Raw genomic sequence first — 13,068 nt, forward strand, 5'->3', positions numbered from 1 at the left:
TGTAGTGTGTCCTTAGAGAACAAACTTGGAAGTCTTCATTTGATCTCGAACAATTAACGATTTCCTTGCAATAGTCAAGTTCGAAAATTAGTTGTAACCTTTTATCAATGCAACAGAATTTTTTAATCTCGCAGTATATGTAGCTTTTTTGTTGTGCAAATGAGATTTACTCGCGTACTACCTTAGTTGTTTCCAATTAAATTATTTGTTGTATCCACTTCAAATTCCATTGAAAATGACTATAGTGATGAATATAAAGTTTAATTTAATTCAGCGAATTAGTTTTATTCTTCAATCGAATTTAACTCACTTCATGTACTCGATAAACATAATCAAAGTATAATTTTGTGGATGAATTATCGTCAAAGTCCCATTAAACATTTTTGAGAAGTTTAAAAATCTTCAAATATATTTTCGGGTCGAATCTTTGAACTTCTATTTTCATTAAATCCTCTATCTATATTATTGGACGAGAGATAATTTCTCTTGATGGACCTCTCGTTATTATTGTCACACTTATCAATTTTCGTAACAAAGATTTGGCTTTCTATAAAGTCTTCATCAATCTCTTTAATGATACTTTGACTATTATTAATTTATCGAACTTTTTCAACTGTCCTTTTACGTGTAAAGCTTCTAACTATTCATTACAACTAAATATTATGTCCTCCTGTATCGTCTTTGAATAATGTTTTTTAATTATAATAATATCTGAACAAAAATATTGATAATTATTATAAATCGACACGAAAATTTATGATCTTCATTTCAATCACTCTTTGTTTCAATTTCCAAGGAGAATTAAAAACATGTCAAGAAAAAAATTACAAGGAGAAAGGTCAGCAGAAATAAATGATTAATCATTTTAATTGATCAGAAATTCGCGATTTAAAAGTTTTAATCGGGTTTTCTTTTTCTTATTTTTTTTAAAAAATCTAATCTTTTCACCATCGAGTTTTTGAAGATTAAATTTAATGTCTAAATTTGTCTTTAAAAATATAAAAATTTTTTATTTCATTTACTGAATTTACTTTTCTTATTGAAAATGTTTTTTCTCTCCCTTTTTTTTTCATTGATTTAAGCTGTTAGAAAAACTTTCTAACTGTTGTTATTTCTTTCGAAATCAAACTTTCTTTCGTTGATTTCTTTACATTCAAGCATACTTTCTGATCGATATTCAGATATATTTCGTTGAAAGAAATCAATATTCAATAACCTATAAGATTTTCGTTTTGTCTCAATTTATCTTCACTTAATTGATTTACGAAAAAGAAAAATTTTTTTGCAAGTTTTATAGGAAAAACTTGCTACGAAAACGTCGAAGGAATATTACAATTTTTCTGATTGTATATTGAACAAAGTACAGCAGCAATAATACATTTTGATTTAGCATCGAGAAAGATAGTTTCTTACAAACTTTCACCGACGATAATACTTATGCGATGATATTTTCGTTTTCTTTTTGATATTTTGTCGGTATTTGATAATGGTCGATGCATTATCGGCTTTTTTTTAAACTTCAAATAATTCTTTGCATCTCCTAAGTTTGTCAAAGTGATGGATGTCGTTTGAAAAATAACTTTATCTCAAACTTTCTTTCAATTTTAGAAAGTACGCAAGAGTTTTGCAAAAATTTCACTGCCTATGATTTCCATCACGTGGTCACAACTGGGTTTTATTTTACTTCAAAAAAATATTATTAATCGATATATATCGATATCTAAGAAAAAAATAATCGATTTTGAAAATCATTAATTAGAAAATATCGGAAAAATATCAAATTTTTTATATCTTATATTTTTTATAAATTTAAAAACAAAAATGTTTTTTTTTTTTTATCTAATTAAGAATTTGTATACGTACTGTACATTGGAAATGCTTTTCTTTTACCGGATTTTATTTGAATTTGAACTGCTTTATTTTAACAACAAATATTTAACTACTTTACTAACTTAACGGATTCATTTCTTTATATAAAGGAGTAGATACAACAAAAGGTAAAATCAAGAATGTTTCTAAACTGCCTGCAGGATGGAAAAAGAAGTAAAGAATGATGGGATAGCGCAGAAACGTATACTTCTCTTAAAGGGAGAAAGGAAGAAGAAGGGAAGAAAAAAAAACAGAGTCGGTTACGAGCCCGAAGGCTTCACTTGGACTTTAATATTAGTTCCCGAAGGCAGAAAGAACGGGAGTTAGTCCCTGATATTGACAGGAGCGTCAGTGCAGGAGTGCACGGAAGAATTGACAACCGTCTCCATGACTACTGGGAGAAAATGGTTTCTGCACTTGACCTTCTTCCGTCTGAATCGTTCTCTCAAAACATTTCTTTTTTTATTTTTTCTTCTCTTGGGAAGATCAGAAAATCTCTTAAGAAGTTTTCACGATTGACAGCTTGATGCCCAGTAAAGTACAACTTGAGCGTTTTTCCAAATCCGCAATTTTAGTTTGAAATCCGCTAATCATTAGTTTGTAAACTTAAATCTCAATAAGACTCCTGTTTCGTTGTTTTACAGTTTTGAGAATATCGCTTTTTCACTACTTTTTAATCAATTTTTACTAAAAGCAGGTTGCACATAGAGATATTGGTAACGCGCCTTGATCCCGACGCCATAACCGTTTCTTAAATCCGATTCGTTTTTAAAAATTTGGATGAGATCAATAAACCATTATTATTTTGTAAGTTCTTTATATAATATTATCGTTAGAATTCTTTTTTTCTTGTATTTTTACCAATATGCTTCAGATTTATATGGTAATTAGTAAGAAGTTTTTCTTCCACTTGGCATTCAAATAGAAGCTAAATAAATTGATCCTAGTTACTTGGGTAATTTTCGTATTAAAACTTTGTCCATCGTTACACTTTAATTTTATTTCGGAGGGGACAGTTCGCCAAACCTAATTTGTGAGTTTATATTTTGTGAGATTGTGCACACCGGAACGTTAACAGCGTTATGCTAGAATTATGGCAGAGTTACTGCTTGCGTGACCCTGTCAACTTCGGCACCAAAGAGACCCATTTCTGGCAAGTACTCATTACAACAGAATCCCTCGAGAGAGGTTCATTTACTCATGTCCGAAGCTGTTTCAGATGTCTGCGGAAGGCATATGATGACAGCTTGGATTTCCGCTTTATTTATATTAATGTAAAACATCTCTGACGAATATCGTTGTGCCTGAAATTTTAATATACTTTTCTAAGCTTATAAAAAACTAAAATACATTATTGAAAAAATAAAAATGACGAATAAAGCCACTAAGTAGAGCAATAAAATAAAAACATTAATTTTATTTCATCATGCAATCAGTAGATTTACATTTAAATAATTTAGTACTATAAAATTTCTTCGAGATTAAATTGGGCCAATTATTATAGAAAACCAATATGTAACTAACAATAAAATTATAATCAATTCTAGGAATTATTTCTATAATACAGAAGATAAATTAATAATTTATTGATGATTTTCTTTAAAAGAAGGGACTCATAAATAATTAATTTATTCAATTTTATCTTTACAAAATTGCTATAATAATTTATTATGCAACAGTTTTAATAAATCTTTATAGAATTAAAAATAAACTTATTTAAAAGATTATAGAATTTCTCCGAAATTGTATAATTTTTAGATCCTTAATAAATATTGAATGCTATTTTTGTACTAATTTTAGATATGATTTTTATTTCATTAATTTTCTGTTAAAATGTAATCAGTTAAACTTAAAACTTTTGAAGTTTAAACAACAATTTGTTTCGAATGCTTCCACAATATTATCGAAGAAAATATATTTCAACAAACTATAACAAAGTACTCTCGATTTTTCTTTTTTTCGCTTGAAATAGCAATAAACGAAGTAAAGCTGAAGATATAGGTAAGTTAAAGTGAGAACAGAACTCTTATTATTTTCCAGTAATCCAATACACAAGAATCTTTTTTCAACCTCTACTTCTAATAAACTGAACTGACTAAAAGAATTCAAAGAATAACTTTATGTTCAGATAATTGGATTTTTAAAAAGAATTTATTCCGATATACGTACTCAAGAATATTTCAGAACCATAATTTAATAACAAATATATTCCTTATTTAATAAAAATAAAGAAAGAAAACAGTATTTTGTTTGTCCTATTAATGAAAATATATTTTGTATGTAATAAATACAAATTCATAAAATAAATACTTACAATATAATATATAAAATAGTATGCATATTACAATATTAAGATAATTATATAACTTACATCTATATATATTCTAAAATAATATATATATAATTTATAAAATAATTTTAAATTTTAAAAAGTTTTAAGCTTTTAAAACTACTTTAAAACGTAATTATTGGATTCTTATAAAACTTAGGAACTAATATAGGGGACAACAGATTCTCAAAATCAAAATCAAGTTCTTTTCCCAAACTTCTAGTTTGTTTCTATTGCACTCACTCCAGGTTCTTTTCCCCTTTCCTTGTTTCTAAATTACTGCCTCTTCTTTTTTCTTCCCTATTCTGGAATTTAGGGGGAGGTTCGTGGGTGGTATCCAACTGATCAATAGCCGGTCGCTCCTCTAACCTTCATCGATCTTCATACGGAAGGTCGAATGATACTTTACCCTTATAGTATTGTTCTCTTAAGTAAGAAAATAAGTAGTCTTCCTATTAAGGATTAGTTTAGACAACGGATTGTAACTTTCTAATTGAACACAGATTAGGTTATTTATTTACAATTGTTAAACTTTTAAACAGACTCTTGAATTATATGTTATTGAGAAAAATCTGCTACACATACATTAAATGTAATTGATGAAAATCTGCAAGAATAAATAGTGGTCTATATTTCATCTGTTACATTAAAGAGTGTAATTCTTCAGTTACGTAAAAGGACTCTATAATTCATTCGTTACATTAAACAGTATAATTCATCTGTTATATAAAGAGTAATGTATTTATTTCGGATACAGTACTATATTTTCACGTAGATGAAATATAAATATATTATTTAATATTTTATTTAAAACATTTAGGAAGACTTTTAAACGATTACTTCAGAACTTAAACAATTATCGTTTTGTTTAACAAGTAATCTCTTACTACTGATTCAAAATATAATTTTATTCTTTGTTTTATATCTATATATAAAAAAACGAGAAATATTAAATTTAAAATATAAAAAAGGAGCTGTGTTATTGAAGTAAAAATTTTCTTATTCTATAAGAAACAAAGTAAAAAGTTATTCAATTAAGTTGGGAGATACGAAAGGAAGGTCGATTTTCTCTTCGCGTTTCAGAAAATAACCAACTAATTAGTTGAAAGGATGGAAGAATGAAGCTATGACGTCACAAGAACTTGACAGAAATGAAGCAACTCTTCAACTAATTGAGATCGAAAAGTTTCTGCGTAAGAAACAAAGAATAAAATGAGAAAATGAAATTATCTGGTTTTAAAGTATCTTTTAGAACTTCGTTATTGTTGTCAAGAACATAAAAATGGAGGAACAATACTCAGGAATCGTATTCGTCTAAAGATGTCTTCTTGAAAGCATCTTTTGAAAGTTTAATTAAAGATAATAGACATATTAATTGACATGAAAAAATACCTGTCAAGGAACATCATAGCACTCCATTTCAGGCATCTCAAATTAATATAAACATCAATAATACAGTGTTAAAAACAGAATAAACAGCATATAGTTATAATCAATAAACAATAAACAATCAGTTAATGATAATAAATAAGACTTTTTCACATTTTAAAAATATTAATAAAACAAAAATTGGAGGATTCAGTTCTAAAGTGAACCACGTCCACACAAACTTTTTTTAGAGCGAATTATTTAGGAATTATTATTTTAATTCATCTTTAAAGTAAGTCGAAATTTATTAATGGGTGCTGTATGTAGTTAATACAGTGTAAAAATGCATCATATTTCCAAACATAAAAAGCAGAAAAAGAAAACAAAATTAAATACAAAGCAGGTAATAAAAGGAATTTTAATTTTGACTCGGTTCACTTCAAAACTGAACCCGGCAATTATGATTAAGTTACACTTTACATCTTAACGAATTAACGACAAGATCGTGCAGAAATCAAATTTTTGAAATTGAAACTATGTAAATGATGGCCGATAATGGTTTCTTCTGTAATTTCTAGCACCAAAGTTATGAATAACACAAAATTGAAACCAGTAATCATTTTCTCTTAAATTTTTCACTGTGAATTATACTTATCATATCCATCTTCTTTAATTATTAATTGCACAAACAGTTTTAGTAAACAACAAAATCGAGTGATTTACGGCTAAATTAACGTTCCTCATATTAAATGTTGTTAAACATGTTAATTGAACGAGACGAAAATGAACTTTCCTCCTTTGGCAAAGTGCCGATAGTATACATTCTCCTAAATGTCGTAAAACAGTTGGCAGATGTTAACAGTTTCTGAGAACTTTAACTTAAGAATTCGTAATGTTTGGAAAATAACCTTAGGCCTACATTCAAATTCAAACACAAATTATGTCCCAAGATCTCATCAAGAAAGATACTTTCGAAGAGACTTTCTCATTACTGAACCATAATCTTAATAATAGAATACATTACATAGTTATAATTCGAAATTATTAGCTTTAGTAATATCTTTAATGTGTTCCTAACGAAATTCCAAGACCAGCTTTTCTAAACATAATTTAAAATCTGAAGAGAAAAGAAAATATTTCAGTTAGAATTTAAAATTAACGAAGTGTTGTAGACCAAACTAATTATACGCAAACGATCCAATTACGTTTTAAAAATTATTTATTTAATCAATAATTTTCTTTACATAAGAACTATATTTTTAACTTCAGAAAAGTTAAAAATTTACATTTAATAATTAAGAATTTTCTCAGAATTTAATATTTAAAATACAACTAATTGATAACTGGAGAGAATGTAAAATTTGCTTCTTCTACTACTTTATATTCATAAAGAGAACTAAAGATAAAGTGTTAAAAAAGAATTAATATATAAAACTCATAATGTTTAGAGTACTAATTTGGAAATTTTCTTAAAAATACATATAAAAAATTAGCCATAAAAGCTTTATAGCTGGTTATAAAAGATCAAATGTAACATTTAGTCATATTTTTTTTTTCAGTAATAAAAGATAAATAACGTGAAAATATTTTAACTATAAAAGAAATCGTTAGGAAAATAAACTGTATTATTAATAGAAGCTTTTTCTAGTCTTATAGAAAAATGAGATAATGGTAATCTCGTTAAAGCTAAAAATGCAGTTCAACAGCTTCTAGCGAGTAGCTACTACTGTACAGGCATGCAAAGTGATATGGGCCATTATTTTAAATGATACTCACTTATAATCTACGTACCGTTCTATCATATAAAATTATAGACTACACTTTACATTAATGTACAGTTTCTGCCGGTCGTGTACGATTCACAAAATCTGAAAACATTATTTCTGCTTTAGACGATAAAATAACATGCCTGCCTCTACATCATTAGTTTACTAAGAGAAAGAAAGAAAAAATATATCTCAATATTCTTCAATGCATTAAATTTTTTAACATTTAATACATTTATCCTAAGCTATAATTAAAATATAAATTAAAATAAATCTATATTTTAATATTTTCTAAATCACCAATCTTTCTGTTTTGTAGATTTATCTTCAGTTAAAATATTACTTTTCGTTCAATCTTAAGATTCATTTTATCATTTTTTCTGTACTAAAATCAATGTTTAATAGTAAGAAGATTAGAGTTAATGTTATTTTTATATATATGTATATAGAATGGGAATGATTGTAACGAGATATAATTATTATCAGTTATTATAATAAGTCAAACGTTTAAAGTTTGTTCATTATTTAAAAATTATGTGATTTATAAATGTTCGTGTAAAAAAATATATCTAAAGTACGGTATAAATAGAATTACACGGATTTTAATGCGCTTATTTTTAGTTGTAACTAGATGTAATTTATTTTTTTAAAAAAAGGAGCAGGAATGCATAAATTACTGCTATTAATACTAATTCAATTTACTGTTTTTTTTTTTATTATTTAAGTTTTATGAAAAAAATGAATCTTGAAAGTAGTCAATTTTGGTGTTAAAGTATTCTTTAATATAAATGTTTATTTTACTTCAGTAAAATAAGCAATAAAATTATATATATATATATATTTCCCTGCATTATTATTTTTTCTTTCAATCTTCTTTAATGAGTTAAAATTCCAGATAAATTAGGCAAATTTACTTAACGTGATCGTAAACATAATTATTATCTAACCCTATTATTTTTTTTACTTTTATTTTTAGTTAATTTTAGAAAGATTTGTTCCTTTGTATTATAATTAATGTATACCAAATTTCAGTCTAGAAAAAAAAAGGGAAAAGAAATTCTTTTAAAAAAATATTTCATAAACTTTATTCTTTAATACAAAGCATATTTATCTAAAGTATTTATAAAATAGATAGTAAAATGAAAATAGGTATCATTACTTAAATTAGAAATCATTAACCTCATAAAATATGAAATATTTTCAACCTTGGTAATGAAAGATAAAATACTCATAATTCATTTTAATTATATACATTAATGAATTTTTAATTTTTATTCATATAATATTAAAATTTATGAAACTAGATATAAACCTATTCTTTAGAATATTTAAATTAAAATCTGTATGTCGAACTGTAATTATAATTAATCTTGATACTTTTAATTATTAAACTATGTAAAAGATATGATAACAGAATAGAAGATAAATACTGTAATTTCTTTTCAATGTAATTATTCGATTTAAAAATTAAATTTAAAAAGAAATTATAAAAAGATAAACATTCTGAGAATTATCAGAAAGATGCTTTTTGCTATCCAGATCGTTATTTATCATATTTAAATTAAGAAATATACTTAACGATTAAGAAATTATATTATTTGTTTCAATAAATCAAATGCTTTCTTGGAAAAACGTAAAGATTATAAAGATTCAATCTCGGATCTTCTCCTATAAGTGAGATAAATTAGAAGATTTAAATAAGATGTTACAATTATTCTTAGTTAATAGAAAAATGTCATAGAACCGATAAAGGATATTAATATTCTAAAACAAAGGGAGAAAAATCTTACATTTTCTCATTATTAAAAATTGATAACAAAACGATAATTTTAAATATTAAATAATTAAAGTTTATGAATTAATGCTTATTTTTTACGTCTTTTATCCTAAAATATTTAATCAGTTTATCAATTTTACTATATAAAAAAAATGTGTATAATAGTAAGAAAATACAAGTCTTGAAAAATATTTAATAGCATAAAAATTATTATAAACAATTTTAAATAAATAAGTCTTGAAAAATATTTAATAGCATAAAAATTATTATAAACAATTTTAAATAAATAAAAAAAAAATTCTAAATAAAGATTCGACTATTAAATTATTTGTTAAAATGGAAAAACTATGTCATCAAATTAGTATTGAATCCTAAACAATTAAATTTAACATTTAAATTATAGAGAAAAAAAGCAAAGTTATAAAAAAAAAATTGATTAAAATTTTAGAAAATTTAGAATTACTGGAAACTTTTTAATAAGAACTTGGTATTATTTTTTCATTTACTTTTTCTCTAACAATTCAATGCATTGTGCTTTAGTGGTAATATTGTAGAGTATCTCCACTTTAATCTTTTAGTTCAAAATACGTTGATGGAAATCGTTAATGTATTATGTTTCTTTTGAGTTGGCTGTAATTAGAGACGTCTTAAAATTTTGTCCATTCGTTCAATGGATGTTTTACTATTTCTTTTGTTTTTCTGCGGTTTAGACTCACCCCTATCCAGCAATCGACCAACGTATTAAATTACATCAGAACACAGTAGGAGTGATTAACTAATGTTGGCGATTTCTTTCCCTTGGGCGGTTGGCACTTCTTCAAAGTGTCTCCTTTTTTGTTACTTCCAATTTCCTTTTCTTAACACTTTTAAATGTGAACATTTCAGTTCATACAATTTTACAAATATATCTCACAGGTTCTAAAAGTTATTTGTACAGTATTTTGAAAATAACACAAAAACTGATTTCTAAATTCAGGGTTTAAGTTACGTCTTTCTCATTCTCATGCTGGCAAGATTAAAAAAGAAAAAAAATTGAATAAAAGTAAACAGATGGTTTCATAAATGGTTCATTACTAGATGGAGCGGTAAATAACCTTTTCGATAAATCGATAAAGTGAACAAAAAGAAACATAAGATTCGCTACTTGTGATCCATTCAACGACGTTCGTTCCTTGCAGGTACTCGTTTGTTCGAACAAAGAAAGACTAACCTAGGAAAATCATGTCTTTGCTGTTCCACAGATTCTGAAAAATTGTCATTTGTTAATCTAAAAGAATAAAAGATTAAAATAACAAAACCGGTACAAAACTATTCTAAAAAAATTGTGTATGTAACAATATTACAGGTTTAAAGTAAGGCAATCGATAAAAATTTAAACCAAACGAAAGAAAATAAATAAATAAATACTTGCAATAATGTTCAACTGGCACGTAAACGCAACCATAAATTTTTGGTTAAATTCTCCAACAGAAATCATTCGAAAATCTAATCAAATTACTTTGTATTAATGAACTTATTAATAAAATTCTTTCGTTTTAATGAAATAAAAGAGACTTAATAGATTTATATATGAAAAAGTGCTGGATCAGTTATCAGAGCTCTCTACTTTATAAGTAGTCTATAGCCAGACACATGTCAAATATATTCAGCTACTGAGTTCATCTTAGTAGTGCTCCGCCCAATCGGTGAGATAATTGGACTAGGTGGTGCCAAACGGAGGCGATATTTGAAGGAGACACAGCCACAGTGTCCTGATGAGACTTGACGTGATGTAAAACCAGAGACGTCTTCCTGACAGCTTTCTCGAACATTTGCTCTAACGAAGACTGATCTCTCTATCTTCTTAATCTCCGTCTTGGGATGGTTGTTGGCTGACATTTCCAACCATACTTTGACTGGACGTCTCATATTCTGTAAAATGGATCACGTTTTAAAGATATAAATTATTTATTAGGACGTGATTAAAACAATACACGATTCGTTTCTTCGAAAGGAATTTCGATTCAAAATTTCTTTTACATTGTTTCTAAATCTATTTTCTTCTTATGATGCTTTATTCAAGCGCCCATTAGAAGCTTATGAATTAAGGAAAAGCCATAAATTGCAATTAATCATTGTTATTGATGGCAATGATATTTTCTTCTCGTTGAACAATTGGATTATTTCTACAAAAATTTAGCATTTATTTATTCACCGACTTTTATTATATATGAAATTATAACTAGATAATAACAATGATGATCACAAAAATAATCGAACAAGTGTGCTCGATTTACCAAAAAAAAGCGATAACTTTTTAAAAATAAATAAGAAAAAATGAATATAATACGTATTATTTTCTGCATTTTAAAATATAATTTTAATTTACTCCATTTTTATCACCCTAAAGACGATTGTGCGCTATTCAAAATGTCATACTGTCAATAAGAAACCCGAAAAGAATCAGCAAAAATCATTCCATTTTGTTTCTATTTTAAACTCGAACCAAAGTGAATCTCTTTGGTGAAACTAAATGTCACGAAAAGTTTTGTTGAAATAAAACCATTTCTTTTATTTGTCTTCTTTTCTTCTATTGTCAAAGAAAAATTTTAATTTCGTTTACAAACTTTAAAACGAATAAATTTTTTCAATTGGATAATTTCTATGGCTAATTTCCATTCAGAGCAAACATTAGCACGTTCGACTCCATTAGAGGTCATAAAAACAATAATCGAATACGAATTTTTAAGTCATTATTTACAAAAATAATAGAATTTAACTGATTAAATTAACTATATTAATTCATTCTTTTTATATATATATATATATAAATAAATTAATAAATATATTTGTTTTTATTATGGCATTAATTAGATTAAAACCTAATAAAACGGATTTTATAATTCAAAAATACGCACAGTGTTAGAAATCCTCTTCACTTTATTACTTCTATCTTTATGTTTATCAGTTTTAAACTTCAATAAATTGCCATATTTATCAATCACTTCTGCTTTTTTTTTTTTTTTCTTAAATCTTGCCTATTAATTTTCGTCCAACTGTCAATCTACTATACGACCCACTGATGACCACAAACTTTTGCCACAACTTACAGAGGATGGGGGAAAACAGAGGAAAGAGAGTAAGGTACCGTCCGCCAGACGTCGTCACAGTCTCTCGATAATCAGATTCCCTCGGGCGATAGTGGCGCCTCTAACAGTTCATAAATCAAACTGACCCAGATCATTGCACGCCAGTCTTACGTCTTGGGAGTCGGAGAAGGTACTGGCTCTGTTATCGGTTCTGTACTCCCCATTACGATCTTTCCCTCCCCATCTGGGAAAATATCCAACAAACCTCTATATCTGGTCCCAAACTTCTAAAATCTATCCGTTGATAAGATGCTACTATTGGTAAAATATAATTTAAATGGCACTGCACCACCTGAATTTTAGATAAATTGAACCAGTCTACTGGGACGAGCGGAGAATTTGATACCGTTTCTCTTTGAACTTATATAACTGTATCGTCTATATTTCACTTTTAATTAAAATTAATTTAGCCAATTATTTCATGGCTGTTAACTGTTTTATGTTTCCCGACAGTTTTATTGTACGCACACCACTGCATTATATGGTTCTTAAATCATATCAACTGTAAATTCAGCATTTGAATGAATCATAATTATCAAAAAAATAATAATAAAATGAATTATAAAATTTATACATATTAAAAGTTTGCGTTCGTAATAGTTACGATAATGAGATTATGTATTTACAAGTTTTATTTAATAGATTAGATTTTTATAGAAGTTTTACATTATAATTATTTTAAATCTTCAATTGAAAATTCGAAAAATTAAATTTTAAATTTTTATTAAGTTTGAACAATTCATAAAATTAACTATAAATTTATAATTGTTTCGATCTCTAAAGATGAAAGTAGAATCGTGTACAAGCTTACATTGCTTCTTATTAAAGAAA

General features: G+C 26.5%; 1 protein-coding gene across 1 annotated transcript in view; it reads left to right on the forward strand.

Annotated features, from left to right (window-relative positions):
- Nucleotides 1-2,031: 2,031 nt before the first annotated feature.
- The window catches only part of LOC111640219, a 34,493-nt gene continuing 23,456 nt past the window's right edge, over nt 2,032-13,068 (forward strand). Inside the window, exon 1 of the mRNA XM_023386220.1 lies at nt 2,032-2,191. Within this exon, the coding sequence (XP_023241988.1) occupies nt 2,032-2,191 (160 nt within the window). The remainder of the gene's footprint in view (nt 2,192-13,068) is intronic.

This window comes from Centruroides sculpturatus, unplaced genomic scaffold, assembly GCF_000671375.1.
Source record: "Centruroides sculpturatus isolate CEXI.00-Female unplaced genomic scaffold, Cexi_2.0 scaffold1285, whole genome shotgun sequence".
Classification (NCBI taxonomy): domain Eukaryota; kingdom Metazoa; phylum Arthropoda; class Arachnida; order Scorpiones; family Buthidae; genus Centruroides; species Centruroides sculpturatus.